The following is a 17,133-nucleotide window of genomic DNA, read 5'->3' as shown; positions in this document are numbered from 1 at the left end:
AAAAAGAGTTGTATGAATGAGATGACTGCAATTGCTTATGACACATCAGAATAGAGCAGGAGCATGCATTTCTTCTCAGCAGCACTAATTTATTTACATGCTTATCTGATATAACGCAATATTCTTTCCTCACCAGCACTCAAGGGTACACTAGGTTCTGTCCCCCTTCCCTTTCCTCTCCAGCTTTTAAGAAAAGTATAGAGGAGGAATAAGAGACTACTAGAGGAACATCTCTCACAAACAGTGAGACAGAGGAGGCAATTAGAAGGGGTCATGGAAAAAGACAAAAGCAAGGTAACATCAATAAATTAATGCAGCTAATTACTAAGTACAAGCCTTGATTGTGATACTGTGTTCTTGTTTGTTTCATTTTTTCCATTACCTCAGTCCCTGTTTCCTGTCATTTGGATTGTTAGACTTGGATGAAAAGGGCACTCAGCTTCACAGTCTAAGTGTTCATAGCCTTAAGTTCCTCCATAAAACAAAACACTAGGATTGGGAAACCATTTAAAAAATAAAATGGGGGCAGCAGGAGGAAGTAGAGAAAATTCTATTAAGGTAGGAATGAAAAATGTAATATTGGATAAAACGAACTGTCAGCATGGCAAATGAAAGAAGGCAAGGTAAAATTTGTAGTTTGATTACAGGTAACCTTGTAAGAACTCGAAGATACTGAAGCCTAAGATGATTTCATCTAATGGAAGTCATAAAGAGAAAGGAGTAGGCAAGTTTTGAAAAAAATCTAGGGAAATAGAAGCACCTAGATCTCTGCTGAATAACTAAGAAGTAAGTGTGACTGTTGGGGAAGATAAGGATGCTCACAGCACTTCAACATAACAATATCACAGTCATCAAAAGAACTGGAATAATTTAGTCAGTTACTCTGAGTGTACATCTTTTTAGCTAGACAATAATCTTGCTTGCATAATATTCAGAACTGATACAACTAGTTAGATGATTTAGGCAAAAAATTACACCACCACTCATCCAAACAAACAAATATCATTATTAAATGTTCTGTGCAAATATTCGAATACTATGCAAAATACAATATACAGGATATTAATCTTTTGTAGAGGGAGCACAATGGTGAGGCAAGGGAGAAATGGAATAGTGATCTGGAAGACAGAACCCAGCCAGTAATCTCAAAATTGCTTTTTAAAATGGGACTTGACAACAGCTTCCCACAGAATATATTCTTATCTCTGCAAAGCGGTAGCCAAGCCAACTGTAAGCAGCTATAAACTTTCTTCTTTGAACAAGCACAGCCAGAGATAAAACTGTACATGATGAACTTCTAACATGCATGCCAGTATTTATCAGCCAAACAGGAAAGTTTATTGTTAAAAAGAACCAATTTAGATTAATTGGCTTGCAAAGTGAGGCCCCAATGTCAAGCTACTATCAAATACAGGAAGAAAACAAAGTGAGTGCTCAGAGAATAAGAACAGTGTTATTAGTAACTTACTTTCAACTGGAAATATTTAGCATGCTACTGAAGTTTGCTATGAAAATATTCACAACCCCTGAACAACTCTTCCCTTTTTACAAATATATAGCAGAAACTAACACTATCTCCCTGGCCTATGGAACTACTTGAACACCAGGTAGTCAACATTAAACACTTAACAGCTTGAGTTTTTATGTTATCCACAGGGCACATCCAAATCTTTTTCATTCTTGTAGGTCTTTTAATATATCCCAGCAATTCACAATTTAAATAGCTATACCAAGATATCCAGTGAAATCAGTAGGAAGGAACAAGACAGCATCAAAGGGAAAATAATTGTTTCCCTTTTTTTTTGAACGGTAGTTTTTAGCAATAGTACTAACCTATCTATTTTATTGAGTACAATTTTTGCATAAACTGATCCTGAGTTCCACTTGGTGTAATGCCTCACAAACAAGTCACCCAGTGGAGCATTTATGCAGTTTTCTGTGAACTGGTTTTAGCAACTATTTTCTATTCAGATAACTGAATATCTCTATCCCAGTGCCGCCCTACCTAGTACTGCCTTTTTTTTTTTAATTCACCTGAATTGCCACCACTCCTGCTTGTATTTGAATATTTCTTCCATGCAGTTCAAAACAGAACATGCCAAAATTTAAACACAATCATCAGAAGACAGAAAGCAAGACGATCTCACCTGTTCAGGAAAGCATTTCCAAAGCGGCTCAGTTTCCGGAACGGCTTCTTAGGATCAACAACTAGGGCATTTCCAGGAACATTTCCTTCTGTTTCTCCATACATCACAGCAATAAAGGAATCTGTGGTAGGCTCTGGACCAATCCGCATGCCTGGAAAGTCTTGCTCAAGCAGGTATCTAGACATGGAGAATACCTTAATGTATTTATATATAATAGCCATATTTATACACAAATATTAATAAAGAATGAATGATTGGGATCCATGGCAAAAGAAAATACCTATAATTTGCTTGAAAATTCCCAAGTATATGCACATTCTATAAGAGTAAAATTATATTTTCCTGCATTTCATTATTTCTGTTAAATGGGGAAGAAGGAAGGGAACTGAATTAGTTTTTCACAACATCTAGGTAAAAGGATCAAGTAAATCCCTTTACAAGGACATTGTGGAAAGCAATCCCTCAGCTGCACCACCTCAACCATTTAAGTGCTGTAGGTTACTCTACAAGACATGGCTGCTTTCCTGAGTGTTTCCAAGCCTATACCAGTGCTGATGGTACAAAAAGCAAATGGATTGAAGCTGCACATGAGCAAATTCAGTTGCCTGACAGAGCTAACCCTTTAATGAACTTGGTAAGATCTCACTATCTTTAACTCATCCTACCAGAGGCAGAGAGAACTGTTAGGAGACAGTAAAGTTCTATCTGTTTGGGAGTGAGGAATATTTTTTCTTTTCATTTGACCTGCATATCAAAAAGTAATTGTTAGCTAAGTCAGATTTGCAGAACTTGAGGTCTAACAGTAAAGTGCTTCCAAAAGGCATCAAGTCAGGTAGTGCCATATTGCCAGAAACCATCTTGCACCTCCCTTTGAATAGTTCACTGACAGAAAACACAGACAGCACATACTCAGTGGAGCAAGCCTCGACTTTCCACACAACAAGGTCTGAAATGAATTAAGGGCGTATTTAAGTATTAAAACTTAATGGAACCAGGGCATTTCTTTACATAAAAAGCCTGTCTGCATCCCTTCATGAATAGCAAGTGCAAATAAAAGCAGCCCCCTCTAGCTCACATTTGAGCAAGCCTCCCTCTAGCTCACATTCTAAGACAAATGCCACTGCTCAAAGAGACACAGACAACCCTGTTCAATTTAAAAACATGACTATTATTGTCCTCAGTTACAACAGCACCACCTGGGTCTTCAAGACTAAGTGTTTCTAATGTCACCCTGAAGTTCTTAAAAAAAACAAACCACAATTTTAATCAATTACAATTTAACTATTTACATAATCAAAACTGGATTTACATGAGAATTCTTCTTCAGGCACAGGTGGTGGTCCTATATACAACAACAGCACTACTTACATTTTAGTGCATCTTTATTAATGCTGCTCTTTCAATAAAGGTTTATTCTGGACTTAATCCAACAGCACTAAGCTGATTCTGCTATAATTTCCTAAATCAATACTGATTTGAGAGGACTTGCTGGCCTCTTTTGCTGCAAAAAACATTTTACATAGTATCTATACTTGCTGAACAATCTCTGTCTAGAGCATTCACAAAATTTATAGATCAGAGCACAGAAGCTGAATTTAAGGAACTAAATGCATGCTACATATTTCAAAGACTGTTTGACACTACCCTTAGCAAACTGGCTCCAATTAGCTCAAACTATGATTGGGAGCATGGAACAGTTATTTACATGAGATTTCCTGCAGCTTTCTGCTTCCAAAAAAAGAAATTAAAAAATGGCAATACTAAAACTTGTGACAAAGCAGGAACATAAGAACAACCATGCCATAACATGCCAAAATCAATCATAAATAAGCTCTTTTCTTGATACAAATTGTCATTCCCAGGCTTCTGCTGACAGAGACAGCAACTCATAAGGTGACAGACAACACATACACGAAGCTCCAAGGGCAGCAGTAAAGAACATTATAGTGAATCAAATGCACAGGAGTGAAGTCCCACATCCCAGGTCTAAGAAAACTATGGTGGGATCTGAAAGCAGGAGCAGACACCTCCAGGGTAACAGGACAATTGCCATCTATTGTAAACTCATGAATTATGGCATAATTATGGACAATTAGCGGTGATAGTCTTTTGGATGCCTGAAAAAGTAATTTCATGGCCTGCTCATGAAGTTACCACACATGTAACACTTGCAAAATTTAAAGAGTTACAAGCATGGAGTACCTTTCAGGATTTCCAGCATCTCTATTTGCTGCTCTGAACTTGATAGTACAAATTCAGATTAGCTGTTTATTGAAATGACTAAACCAGAAAAAAGTGCTACTGAACTGCAATGATACTGCAAGTTAATGTCACCAAGGCAGCTTAAAAAACCAGGCTTTTACAGCGATAACAATCCAGGAAGGCAAGACCTCCTTCCAAATACCAAGCCCCACCCAACAGTCACAATGCTCTGCCCGGTACAACTATTCAACAGACACAGGAATCACTTTCCAACACAGGTATTTTCCATTCAGATTGGCTCACAATTGCACATCAAGAATTAGTACAGACTAAAATTAACCTGCTCTTGAGCACTGGCTGTGCTCAAGCGTGATGAGTTTGGCTGAGACAGTAACTATGTGGCTGTGTTTTGGATCTGTGCTGAGAAGTGTTGACAATACAGGGATGTCTTCATTAGAGCTCAGCTGCACTTACACTTACACTTATAGAATCAAGGCCTTTTCTGCTTCTCACCAGCAAGTGGCTGGTGGTGAACAAAGAGTTAAGAGGGGACACAGCAGGGATAGCTGATCCCAACTGACCCAAGGGATATCCTGTACCATATGGCATCGTGCTTAGCATGTAAAGCTAGGGGAAGAAGGAAGGAGACACTTGGAGTAATAGCATTTTCTCTTTCCAAGTCACTGTTATGTATGACAGAGCCCTGCTTTCCTGAGAATACCTGAATGTCTGCCTGCCCATGGAAAGCAATGAATGAATGAATTCTTTGCTTTGCCTTGCTTGTGATGCCTTTACTTGTACCTACTACGCTGTCTTTATCTCAAGCCATGAGTTTTCTCACTCTGCCATTCTGATTCTCTCCCCCATCTCACTGTGCAGGGTGTGAGTGGCTGTGTGGTGCTTGGCTGCGAGCTGGAGTTGAGGGGTGGGCTAAGCCACAGCACGCTATATCACACTTCTCAGCATGAAAAACCAGTTTTACTTACCCACACAAAAGGTAAGAACAGGCTCCTGCAAATTGAAAAGATGCCAATGTTTCTGTACCAAATGCTACACTAGCACAGGAAAATACCTGGATTTTCAGCATCTGCAACTACATGCTCCTCTCAGGAATTTTCAGCAGAGAAGGAGTTCAAAAATGCTCACAGGAAGAATGCTTAAAAATAGCCAATGCCCCAAAGACAGTCTAGATCAAACAACAGACATCCTGTTGATTCTTCTCTCTTTGTTTTCACCTGGGCTATAACCTTTCAGCTTTGCCAATAAACATTCATCTATGTTCCTCTGCAAGACGTATAGCCAGGCGATGGGAAACTAGTTTACAAAGTTCCAGAGATGGAAGAGATTACTCACAGTTGCAGATACTGATTATCATCTGAAGTCTAAATGCTTTAGCTAGGCCACACTAATGCTTGAATGCAAGTGAGCTGGACAGAGCAGCACTGAGCAGGGATACCCTGTGATGCATTGGAGACAAACTCATAGCTCCTTTATAGGGCTGCTTACCTCCATACTACATACTGCACTAAATATTCTGCTTCTTTTCAAACACAGCAAAACTAGCAGATGTTTGCTTTAGTGTAAGAATTCTGCTCTAAATAATTTAAAACTGTCATGTAGAGCAAGTAACAAAGAAGTTACAGCTTTTACCCAAAGAAACGAAGAGAGACCTTCCCCCCACTTCACCTCCAAAGAAATACATGCAGCTGCACAAGCAACTGCATGCTACTTGCAGACTCCAGACATTATGCATACAAAAGGGTGCTTTCATGAAAGTCAGCTCTGGCTGAGTTAAATAGCAGGAAGTTTACAATTTTTAACCTCTGAGTAATACCTGTGAGCAAAGTAAAAGCACAGGCTGGCAATCTGAGGAATTTACTTCTGGTTTGTCTCATGTTGATAAGCTTTTTAAAAAAATATCAGTCTCCTACACTTTTAAAATAGAAAAATAAATTACAAGTTAAACATTACTAGACTAAAAGTTTATTAACAGTTAGAAGAAGAGAAACTACCTATATGCACTGACTACCTCCTATCTCTTTTTCATACAGTACGATGCTCCTCTCCTCTCCCTCCTTTGTCCACTTTTTTTTTTTTAAACAGGCATGAGAAATTGAGACAATTGCAGAAGATGCAAGGCCAAGCAGCTCACATGTAAGATAAGCAGTTGGCTTTCACCATACTCCCACTTCATTAAACACCAACAGACAAACATTAACATTTGGATGTATTTGTTTGAATTGTCAGCATTGTCAAAGACTTGAATAAAACTATCACCACACTACACCACTGACAGCAAAAATGTCTGGTTTCACTGCATTGTTCCAAGTGCCAAAGCGGATAAACAGCATTGAGTGAAAAAACATAAGAGCTGTTAGAAACCTGGAAATGTTTGTTTGCATATCTTAATCCCCAGGGACATTTAGTCACGGGTAGATCAGTGTTTTCCATAAAGATTTAGTGGAAGGAACTGGGTGGATATGGATGTGTCAGATGTATGAAAATGTGAAGTTCTCACGATAACGTCTAAGTCACATCCCAAATGAATATTTGACAGCTAAACTGAATTGTTATGTTCACACATAAACCCAATAGTAAACACTTAGGTAGATCTAATATGCCCTCCTGACTATGAAGTGGAGAAATGTGAACAAAAAGCAGTTTTAATTAGTACTTAAAATAATGTTTGCTTATTAAAAGGTTTGCAGGAATAAAACCCCTATAACGTTACTTCATTCTAAGAAATCTACACTAAAGCTAGAATTATGACAGTCCTGAGAGGATATGACATTTTTCCATGGGAGATTCAGCCTACCATAGGGAAATTTATTTCTGGCTGACCTGGACACGATAATATTTTCCCAAGTCTTCTTTTAAGTCTTCCACACAGCACACAAGCACTTCTCTTTTTTTGCCCTTCTTTTTCTCCTCTAGATTGGATTTTGAGTAACATCCACTGCAACACTATTTGTTGCGGTTTTGTCTGAGTTGCTGCCCATCTTGAATGGAGCATTTTTTTCATGCTGATTCAGCCAATTATTATCTACTCTATAGAAAACAGTGAGGTAATGAATGCTGATCATAGTGAGGTCTTTTAGAAGCAACAACAGATATTCTACTACTGATTTGGGCTCAATAGTCAATGCCTGCCTTCTCTAATACCTCATACAAGATTAAACTGCCTGCAAGCTACCTAAAACAGGGACAGGAGAAAGTGGTGAGAGAAGGACACATCACAGTGGAAGCCACCTCCTGCAAGAACTCAGATACTTTAACAAAACACATGAGAAACCATCTTTGAAAACTTAATCTCTGTCAAAATTGTCTGGGCATCTTCATCCAGCACTGACAATTGCTAAAAAAAGATGTCAAGAGCTGTAATAAATTATGGGTCTTTTCTCACTCAAACTGTACATTATATCAGGCAACCCTATTGCTCAGTATTTTATCGTTACATCGATAACAAGTTACTCACAAAGCAACAGTAGCAAAAATACATCTAAGGCACTGCAAGTCTGTGTTTCTAAGCACTCGACTTGCACTTCAGTCAAATATGGGCAGCTCTAAAGGACAGAAAAGTTGAATGTCCACAAATCAAGAACCTGTGCTCTCAACCAAGGCAATGTCTTACAGGAGGGGAGAAATAAAGTTTTCTGTGAATTGCAAATAACAGAACAACTCCGCTGATAGGCGGAACAGGTTCTGGTATGCACATATTTGGGACCATTCTGCCTCCCTCTGTACTATCCATTCTTCCCCCATCCCTTGTCCATAACCCAGGTAACACCACTTATCTGGAAATATATACAGACTAACAGGGCAACTGTAATTTTAAAGAAGAAAATGAATGAATATGCCTAGAGAAATGCTAGAAAAATCCAAATCAACCACCCTACAAACACACACCTTCTTGTGACTGACTGTGGAGATCCTGAAACTAAGTTTCTTTTCTTCTAATTACAGCCCTACTTCTATTTTAAAAATATTCCTCCAAGCGTTTATGGGAATTTGGTAATAATAAGAAACCAAGTTCAGCTTCAAGCTTTCAATCAGCTAGTTGTAAAACCAGAAAAGACACATGATTAGTTCTGCAAACATCTGAAAAGCTCTCAGGTGATTAAAGGTAAACATTACTCTTCAGTGGAGAGGGCAGATAGGTATTCTGCACTGCAAATAGAAAACAATGTTACGGCAAGGCTGTCTGTAATCTTTGGAACTGAAAGATAAATATTTGTAAATTTTACAGAGGGACTATAATGAACTTCAGATATGAGTGGGTCAAAACGTGAACCAAGTGACAACTCAGTGTCTTTTGCAGAGTTGGCCACAGCCTTAGACTGATTTGTAAGTGGGATGTGAGAGGGAAACTCAAACATATGCAAAATATTTACAGGTTCATGATACTGTGCTTACCCGAGATATGCTTCAGCTTCCTAAAAATGAGTTACCAAGAAACTTAGAAATAAGGAATACAGGAAAGATAGAAAATACTGCAACAGGAACAACACTGTTAAGCTGACTTAGTAGTGATACTGCCTCTTCAACATAATGGATCAAAAAAAATAAAGGCACATGGAAGGGGAGACTTTCCAGATACCAGGCGTTTTTTGTCCAAAACTCTTGTCGTGTTACTCTTTTATCATCACAAGCGATCTGTGCATTAAATTACTTTTGGGAAAGAAAGGGAAGGAGGTAAGGTTAAATGATCCCTGATGGCCTGTGCACTCATACCGCTTTAACACGAAGCCCCTGGTTTTCCTTTGAAATAACTCAGAAACTAAAAGAACTAAGAGGAAGTAGACAACGAGGTTACCCTTTCTCAACAGAACATGAAATAGAGCTAATATTCTTGAACAGGAAGCTAGCGGCGAGCTACAGAGCGTGTAAGGGGCTCGGGAGCTCCGTGCCCGTCACAGCACGGAGGCTCTGGGGCAAGCCCCGCTCGCCAGGAGGGTCGCCGGCCGTGACACGCACCAGCCCCGCCGGCTGTCCCCGGCACGGCACGGCACGGCACGGCACGGCACGGCACGGCACGGCGCTGCCCGCGGCTCACAGCCCGAGGCTCCCGGGCGGAAAGGCGCTGCCCCGCACGGGAGGACTCGCCGCGGGGTGCGCCGGCAGAGCGTGGGAGGGATTTACCGCTGGCAGCACCACCCCGGGCAGGAGGTGAGCGAGGATGACCGAGCGGCCGGGGGGGCGAGGCGAGGCGAGGCGCTCCCCGAGCGGGGCCGCGGGAGCGGGGGCTGCACACGCCGGGGGTCGCCTACCGGATGAAGGTGGTCTTGCCGGTGCTGTACTGCCCCACCAGCAGCACCATGGGCTTGTTCTCGAAGTCGGCCTCCTCCAGCGCGGGCGAGTGGAACTCATGGAAGCGGTAGTGCTCCTCCAGAGGCAGCAGCTTGCGGAGGTAGAGGTCCCGCAGCCCGCCGGTCACCGTCTGCACCACGTCGGCGCCGCCGCCGCGCTCCCGCCCGCCGCCCTGCTTGCCCAGCCAGCTGAACATCCCGCCGCCGCTGCTGCTGTCGCTGCCTCCCGCCGCACTGCCACTGCCCCTGCCGCTGCCGCCGCCGCCGCGCCTCCCGCGCACGCAGTGCCGCGGATCCGCCCCGCGAGAGACAGAGGGAGAGGCGGTGCCGGCAGCGCGGCCGCGCTCCACTCAGCGGCGCGCCGGGCGGGGCTCGCTCCCTGCCGCACACACCCTTGCAGCCGGGTGCGCTTGGGGCTGTTCTGAAAGGGAAGTTGGTTTGGGGGGTTTTTCTTACTGAGATAATTTTTTATTTGTTTGTTGTTTTCTTTTTTTGGCCACAAGTCGGCCTCTGGAGGTTGATTGTACCTGCTGGTCCTCTGCGCTAAAATCTCAATCCGGAAACACTTTGACAGCTCCGATCCGAACACAGAATCGCCCAAATACTTTTCGTGTTTTTCTGATGATGGTTGCTGTCTTTGGATGCCAAAGAAGTGTGTGACTAAGCGCCGTGGTGTTTAGCTACGACATCAGGCAACTGTTTTAAACGCAGTGAAAAATCTGAGTATAACATAGAAATGTTTCTGTGAGATGTGTGGAGCAGATGCGGCCATTCGTTTTAACCTTAGTTCCTGCATTATGTTAAGCCATGTAGGAGGATCACCTTGTCCATTGATTTTACAGAAGATTTCACATGCACTACATTCACCACATGTACATTCACTACATTCACTACAACCTCGGGGAAATCAATAAAACATATATATTTTTTTTTCTTCTGACATTAAAGTTTGTGCTCACTAACTACATAGAAAAAAAAACAAAACCTTGGAATCTCAGTTAAAAAAAATGGAGTGGAAATTTTTGCTGAAACTGTGTACAAACACTATATTAAAAGTGTATAAAGTGTTTATTTTGTGTTACAGACTTATGACCTTGGCTCCTTTGCATCATCCATCTCATTTAAATCCTTTTGCTGGTCCAGCACATCTACTGTTTCATATTTTTATGTATGTACCTTTCTTCCTCCTCATTTCCATAATAGTGCATTTTCTCAATAAGCTCCAGGTCTTTTCTAAATACATCAGCAGGTTTAGATGTGCTCTTTATGTCTCCTTCCTCTCTATGCTCTTCCTCAAAGAACAGATGTTAGACTAGCAATGCTCAGTCCTGGGCATTTTCTTGGTTCCTTGCTTTGCATTTTGTTTAGGGCTGTCCATATGTTTTGCAATTCTTTTGTTGCAATTTCCATGCTGAGTCGAAAGATTTTGTCCCATTTCACTTAGGATCTTGCTGACTGGTTTCCTCATTTTTTTAAATCTCCTTTTCATGATTTGGTTTTGTATTCCTTTAATTTTCATTACTTTTTTCCATGGGTTAATTCATAGATAATTAAGTTATCCTTGTAGTTACTTACAACTTCTCTATGTTACTTCAGTAATTTCTTTGAAATTAGTTTTCTATCACCACGTCTTTAGACAGTCTGACTGCTCCAAATTATTAATTATATGCAAAAATATCTGAGCTGTGGAAAACCTAAGTACTGCAGTGTGGAATGAGCTTGCTTTCCACTCTGTCTGTGGTGCATCCAGTATTTAGTGACTGGAGAACCTTACATACCTCACATACATCACAGGGCACGTACAGCACTGTCTCAGACTGTCCTCTGAGTCTCTGGGAATTTATGATTCAGTGCAGATGCAGAGCTATTATATTTTTTCAGTCCCTAAAATTTTCCAGTGAACGCATCAATCAGCTTTTTGAATGCATAAACTTTTATCAACAAGAAAACTTAATTGCGTGTGTGCAGAACTACCTCACTTTGTTAACTTTAAACCTGCTGCCTGCTAGTTTTGTCTGATGCCCTCCAGGCTTGTGACAGAAGAGAGATGCACCGATTTCATACATCTCTCTCTTCTCTGCCTTTCATTCCTCCTGTCCTTTCTCTAGGTTGCAGATTCCTTATCTGTTCATGCCTTGTGTGGGAGCAGTTCTACCTCCTTGATCAGCCCTGACACTTTCCTCTGTATTCTTGTTGAATACAGAAAACTGAGGTACTGAGTAATTATTCCATGCAAGATTTTCAAAATGAGGTAAAGTGCTCACTGTTCTCCACGACCCTTTCGTGTCTGCTGGAAAGCAGCAGGAAGGGCAGGGAAGTGTTTGCACTCACACACCTCGTTCTGCTTGTCTTCAGACTTCCTGCCTAGATGCTTCCTGCTGTCGGTGAAATTTTTGCCCTTCAGACAGTAAAGCTCTAACTGTATATGGGAACCTGGGAGTGCTTCCAAATTCCCAGGTCTGGCTGTGCCCTCTGGCTACATCCTGTCCCATACTGTGAGGAGATCCAGTACTCATCAGCATGACTGCTGTCTTTGCTCTCGTTTCCTTGGCAGATAAACCCTGGGCATATAGTCCACACAGGAACTATTTGGCCTCCTGTAGTGTGCAGGTAAGTGTTCACTGTCCTAAGTGGCAAACAGAAGGATTGCATTTCTGTGCACCACCTAGGAGGAGACCCTCAGCCTTGAGGACAAAGGAGTTTGTAAGACTTACATTTTTGGCCCACAATAACAGAACTTCTTGACAAAGAATACTACAGCAAAAGTGTAGGAAACAGGGGCTTGTAGATATTAGATGTCTAATAAATACACCAATAGCATTGAATTAAAAAAAAAAAAAGAAGACTATATGTATAATTGGGATTCCATCTGTCAAAAACCCAGACTGCTTACTGGAAAGGAGCCATGTTAATGTCACAACCAAAGCATCAGAAAGGTGAAAGTTAAAGTTCTGTTGACTTCAGTTGCCATTTTCTGCAGCAAGTTAAAGAAAATCATATTTGAATGAGTGATACTAGGTGTACAGTTTTAGCTATGCTTTGTCTGTGTTTCTTGTGTCTTTTCAATGTAATAGTCTTTAAAAATTATTAAAAGCATTAATATTATTATTAAGAAACATTTGGTATTATCAATAACATTTAAATCCAGCTTGATAAAATAAATTAGCATGAGTTGTTTCTTGTAGAGATGGGTCTTAGGGTCTTAGTTGTAATCCTGAACTCAAGGGGTCCCAGGATCCTGGAGCAGTTTATGTTTAGGTCTGGAAGAGGTGTACTTTCTTCTTCAATAATTTTTCTGCAGCTATGAAATGTCTGCAAGTTGTCTTTGTCTTGCTAGCAGAGGAAGAAGCACCTAAAATAAATGCCTTTAACATATATTTGGAATGAAAAATCATTATTTGCTATAGCTCTTACTCAAAGTGGTTTATTAAATACATTTAATATTTATTTACATTCACATAAGGACTTCTTAGTTCACAAATGGCTTTCTTGATTCCATTTTAGAGACAATGGATTTTGTTCTCTTCCACATTCCTGGACTGACAATCCTCTGTTTTTATAGCACAGGTAGAACACAACCACAGTCAGTGTAAAATTCCTCACACTTCCTTGTCCATGCATTTTGGCCACGGCCTTTCAGGTCACTTCTGCCAGCACAGGTGGAGCACAGCCTCACCTAGCCACGCTCCTGAGGCTGTCAACAAGGGAAGCACATTAGTTCGTTAAGGAAGAGCTGGTTTTATGTTTATTCCCTCCACTGACAGACAGGCTTTAACATTCTCGATGACAAATGAAGTGCTATTCTTAGCGTCCTTTGGCTTTTCTTCACTTCCTAATAAAATTCCTTTTCTTCTTCATTAACAAGACTCATAGATACTTTATTTCATATTCCCCGGTGCTGGGCAGTCAGCCAAAGGCTGGCTTCCCTCTCTGTGAGGCACTCGCATGCCAGAGCCATCGGGCGGTTTTTGCAGTGGTTGCTCTTTCTTGTGCTGCTTTTTCCGCTCCACAGCAGTACGCAAAGCCTGAAGAATCAGATCTTTGTTGTTCTGGACGTTGTAGTGACTTAGGTTCACCAGTTTGTCAAAATTTTCCTCTGAATAGCTGAGATTGTTTATGTAATATGGGCCGCAGGCATTGGCAACATCAACATCACCCTCTGCCATCTCTGAGGGACTGCGCTTCACACCTAACAGACAAACAATGACTTGGTTAATTTGCAAAAACAATTAGGGTCTTGCCAGTTCTCAGGCATGCACAAGTAGTGGATCACAACCCTAAACTAAATTAGCTTTTTTGCTTGACTCTGTGTGGCTAGCACAGGTTTTTCCCATGAGAAATTTTCTTGTGTTTTATAAATAAAGATAAAGTTTGGATGTTGTTGGAACAGTGTCCCAGAACTTGGACAGTGCAGGCCTGGCCAATCAGGCCTGGGGGAAGGCTTCTGACTGACCAATCTGGGTGACTTTTGAGAACTCTATATATGTGATGAAATCAAAACAATAAAGGTCATTCCTTCTTGCCACTCAGAACTGGTGCCTTCATTACTCTGCTAGCTGCTCAACAGCGACAACTCTGTACTGATGGGGCACAGAATTTGGGCGGGCTGAACTTCTATCTATCTGCTAGAACAAAGAGTGTTGGAATGGCTCAGTGTTGTACTTTCATCACTTCACTATGCCTCACTCTACATTTTCATCACTGTGCTAGTTCCTGCTTTTGTTTTCAAGGTTATCTGCCTAACTGTAAGCCTGGAAATTATTTTAAACAATGAAATCTTTAGACTCCTCAGAGCATTCTCTAACAGGAGAGGATGACAAGTATGAGAGGAAATTACCCCTGCTAATTTTTGCTACTGCAGATAAACAGAATATTCTTTTCCTCAATTAACCCAAATCTGCTTATGAAAAAATCTGAAGAGGAAAATATGTGGCAAAGGCTGATCCCAGATGCTTCTCTACTGTCCAGGAAAATGCACATTATTTAAGTTTCTTGATATGGTTCAGATCTAAGCAAAAAGAGTACAAGTCTGTTATTACAGCATGATCTGAAGAACAGATATTATCCAGGAAAAAAAAAAAAAAAAAGAAAGAAAAAAAGTGGCCGCTTCTTCTGTTAATGTGATGGGTAACTGTAAACTTACCAGGTGCTTTGTATTCCCTGAAGGTGTCATTTACTAGAGGGAAAAATATCACGATAGGTGTTTCTGGGCTCTCTTTATCACCAACAACGTAGCATTCCTTCAGATGTGGTGTTTCCTGATCATCTGGCACCTTTGTAGGGAAAGGAATTCCCTGTTTTGCAAAGTATTTAGAGGCATCTTTCAGGGGCTAGTTGCCACAATAAGAAAACAAAACAAAAGAAAACATCAGAACATCTGGGAAGAACTTTGAATTTGACCAACACCGAATTTCCCTGGGAATATTTGTGGGGTAAGGGACAGGTTCTGACAGATTATGGTACATACCAAATTTAGGTGTAGGTTGTTTATGGAGCCAAAACTTGGAAGGCCAGAGTTAAGTGAGATAGATCTGAGTCCACATGCCTCTCTTTGAAAATTTGCATGCCACATTTGGATATGAAAAAGTGGCTTTTAGGCAACTTTTTATTCCTAAGGAATTTAACATTGCTAAATCCAAACTGTTGTTGCATCTATTTGCATAGCTGGTCTTCTGCATCAAACCATTTCATTGTTGCAGTTATATTGTCCTGACGGCACATTTTCTTGTGCATAGGAATATGTATGATTGCATTGAGAAATATTAGACAATGTTTAAAGGCAATTAGCTTAAGTCATTCTACATCTGACTGCGTTCAAATCAGCTAAAACCATTTACATGTAAAAACGGGCAGATACAGCTTACTAAATTATTACTTCCTTATAACATACTGTTCCACAAAGATGTGTCACCTCCGGGTAAACTGTTAACTTATTTACACTTCCTAGATGATCTGGGAACGCAGTGATAAAACAGAAATCAGTAAAGGAGAATGTACAAGACTCACCCCTGTCTGTGAACCTGAGCTGTAGTTGAAATGCAAAATGACATCCACTTTCCTTTCTGGTCTCATAAGGGGTGGGTAACTGGTAGCAAAGGCAAATGCTGTGTCAATCAGGATGAGGTAGTCTGTTGCTGTTGTCAGGTGGTTGGGCTGCAAGTCCAGCTCACAGTCTAGGGAAGAAGCACATTTTTTCAGAGGAGGTGCTCAGTGCAGGGGAAGTGCTGAGGAAAGTCTATTGTTAACAAAGAGAGACTTCAACTTTTCTTGAGTCCTGGACCTACCTATATAGCTGATGGCTGCAGTTCAGTCATTTCTCAGTTCCTCATTTGGCTTCCTCTTTTCACTATTTACTTTGTGATTTCTTTGGCTTTCCTCTGACTAAGAGGGATTAACTTGGGGCTCAGGAGAATAAACTTAATTTTTTTGTGTGTGACTCTGATCAGCTTGGGGGTGGTTTTGGTTTTTTTTTTTCTGTTAATATGAAACAAATTAAAATGGCACCTGGCTCTCTCAACACACTCAAGACTAAATAAGTTGGGTGCCTTTCTCACTATGAGAACAGGCAGACAGCTACAATGGCACATGGAACATCTATCTGGTGGCAGACTGAACAAAAAAATTCCCTATTCGGATAACAGGGAATACTGTTACAAAGGTTATATCTAACTTACAAGTGAAAATGTAACAGGAAACAAAGCTCCCTTGCACATCTCTTGAGTGTTGGCCAGGCAAGAGACAGTGTATGATAGCACCAGTGCCACGCTGCAGGCATGCAGGCTGGCTGGCACAGCAGCATACATGCTGGGGCTCTACTTGGGATTCTTCTCATCTATCAGTCATGAGACTCCATGAATTTTTTTAAGAGCTGATTTTGAAGCCTCTCCTGCTACCTAATTTTAGCTTTCAGTGGCAAGCAGTTTTAAATACTATCAGAACATGGGAACGAGGCAAAACAGCAGTTAGCTTGATAACTTTTAAAAGATTGTTTCTTTTTCACAAGGATGGTTTAAACTGTAACTCAAAGCAGGGTGCTGTTACCATACCTTTCCACTTGGAAAACTCGCTCTCTAGGTAGTTGCTGTTTATCTGGAGGCCCTTCAGGAAGTTATGGATTTCTGAGGCTGCTGGGCGTAACATTGCAACATCTCGGAAAATGTTTGAAAAGCTGTCAGTAGGACAAACCACTCGAGTATCCAGCTCGTTTGGTCTTGTAGGGAATAGCGCTTCATCATCTGCAGAAGAAAGAATAACAGTTTATGTATGTGGTTTCACTGTTGAAGTCAATCTGTGCAGTCATCCTTTGGTTTAATATTAGAAAACTTGGATTTCTTTCTCTTTTTATTTCCAGGATTTTCACAAATCTCACAGCTTTTTAGCCAAGCTTTGAAAAATCCCTTTCTTCTCAATTCACAGTGATAAAGGCTTTGTGCGTACTGCAAAAGAATCCACCTCACCCACTAGAAATTTCTTTGCTT

At 40.9% G+C, this 17,133-nt stretch overlaps 2 protein-coding genes across 3 annotated transcripts in view; both read right to left on the bottom strand.

Moving 5' to 3' along the window:
- The window catches only part of EHD4 (EH domain containing 4), a 29,608-nt gene extending 19,690 nt beyond the window's left edge, over positions 1-9,918 (bottom strand). Inside the window, exons 1-2 of the mRNA XM_085062342.1 lie at positions 9,617-9,918; positions 2,148-2,324 (exon numbers count right to left, since the gene is read on the bottom strand). Of these exons, the coding sequence (XP_084918468.1) occupies positions 2,148-2,324; positions 9,617-9,852 (413 nt within the window). The 5' untranslated portion in view covers positions 9,853-9,918. The remainder of the gene's footprint in view (positions 1-2,147; positions 2,325-9,616) is intronic.
- A 3,145-nt stretch (positions 9,919-13,063) lies between these two features.
- The window catches only part of LOC146436370 (cytosolic phospholipase A2 epsilon-like), a 28,958-nt gene continuing 24,888 nt past the window's right edge, over positions 13,064-17,133 (bottom strand). Inside the window, exons 18-21 of one of the 2 annotated variants that reach the window (XM_085062338.1) lie at positions 16,702-16,890; positions 15,662-15,828; positions 14,799-14,985; positions 13,064-13,844 (exon numbers count right to left, since the gene is read on the bottom strand). In XM_085062338.1, coding sequence (XP_084918464.1) covers positions 13,534-13,844; positions 14,799-14,985; positions 15,662-15,828; positions 16,702-16,890 — 854 coding nt within the window. In that variant the 3' untranslated portion in view covers positions 13,064-13,533. Of the gene's footprint in view, positions 13,845-14,233; positions 14,664-14,798; positions 14,986-15,661; positions 15,829-16,701; positions 16,891-17,133 lie in introns of those variants that run through there. The other variant, XM_085062339.1, reaches the window with a different exon arrangement.

The sequence above is a fragment of the Lichenostomus cassidix genome, chromosome 5 (assembly GCF_008360975.1).
Source record: "Lichenostomus cassidix isolate B80296 chromosome 5, HeHo_3.0, whole genome shotgun sequence".
NCBI lineage: Eukaryota > Metazoa > Chordata > Aves > Passeriformes > Meliphagidae > Lichenostomus > Lichenostomus cassidix.
Note: the sequence above shows the minus strand (reverse complement) of the source record. Positions and strands in the feature narration are given on the sequence as shown.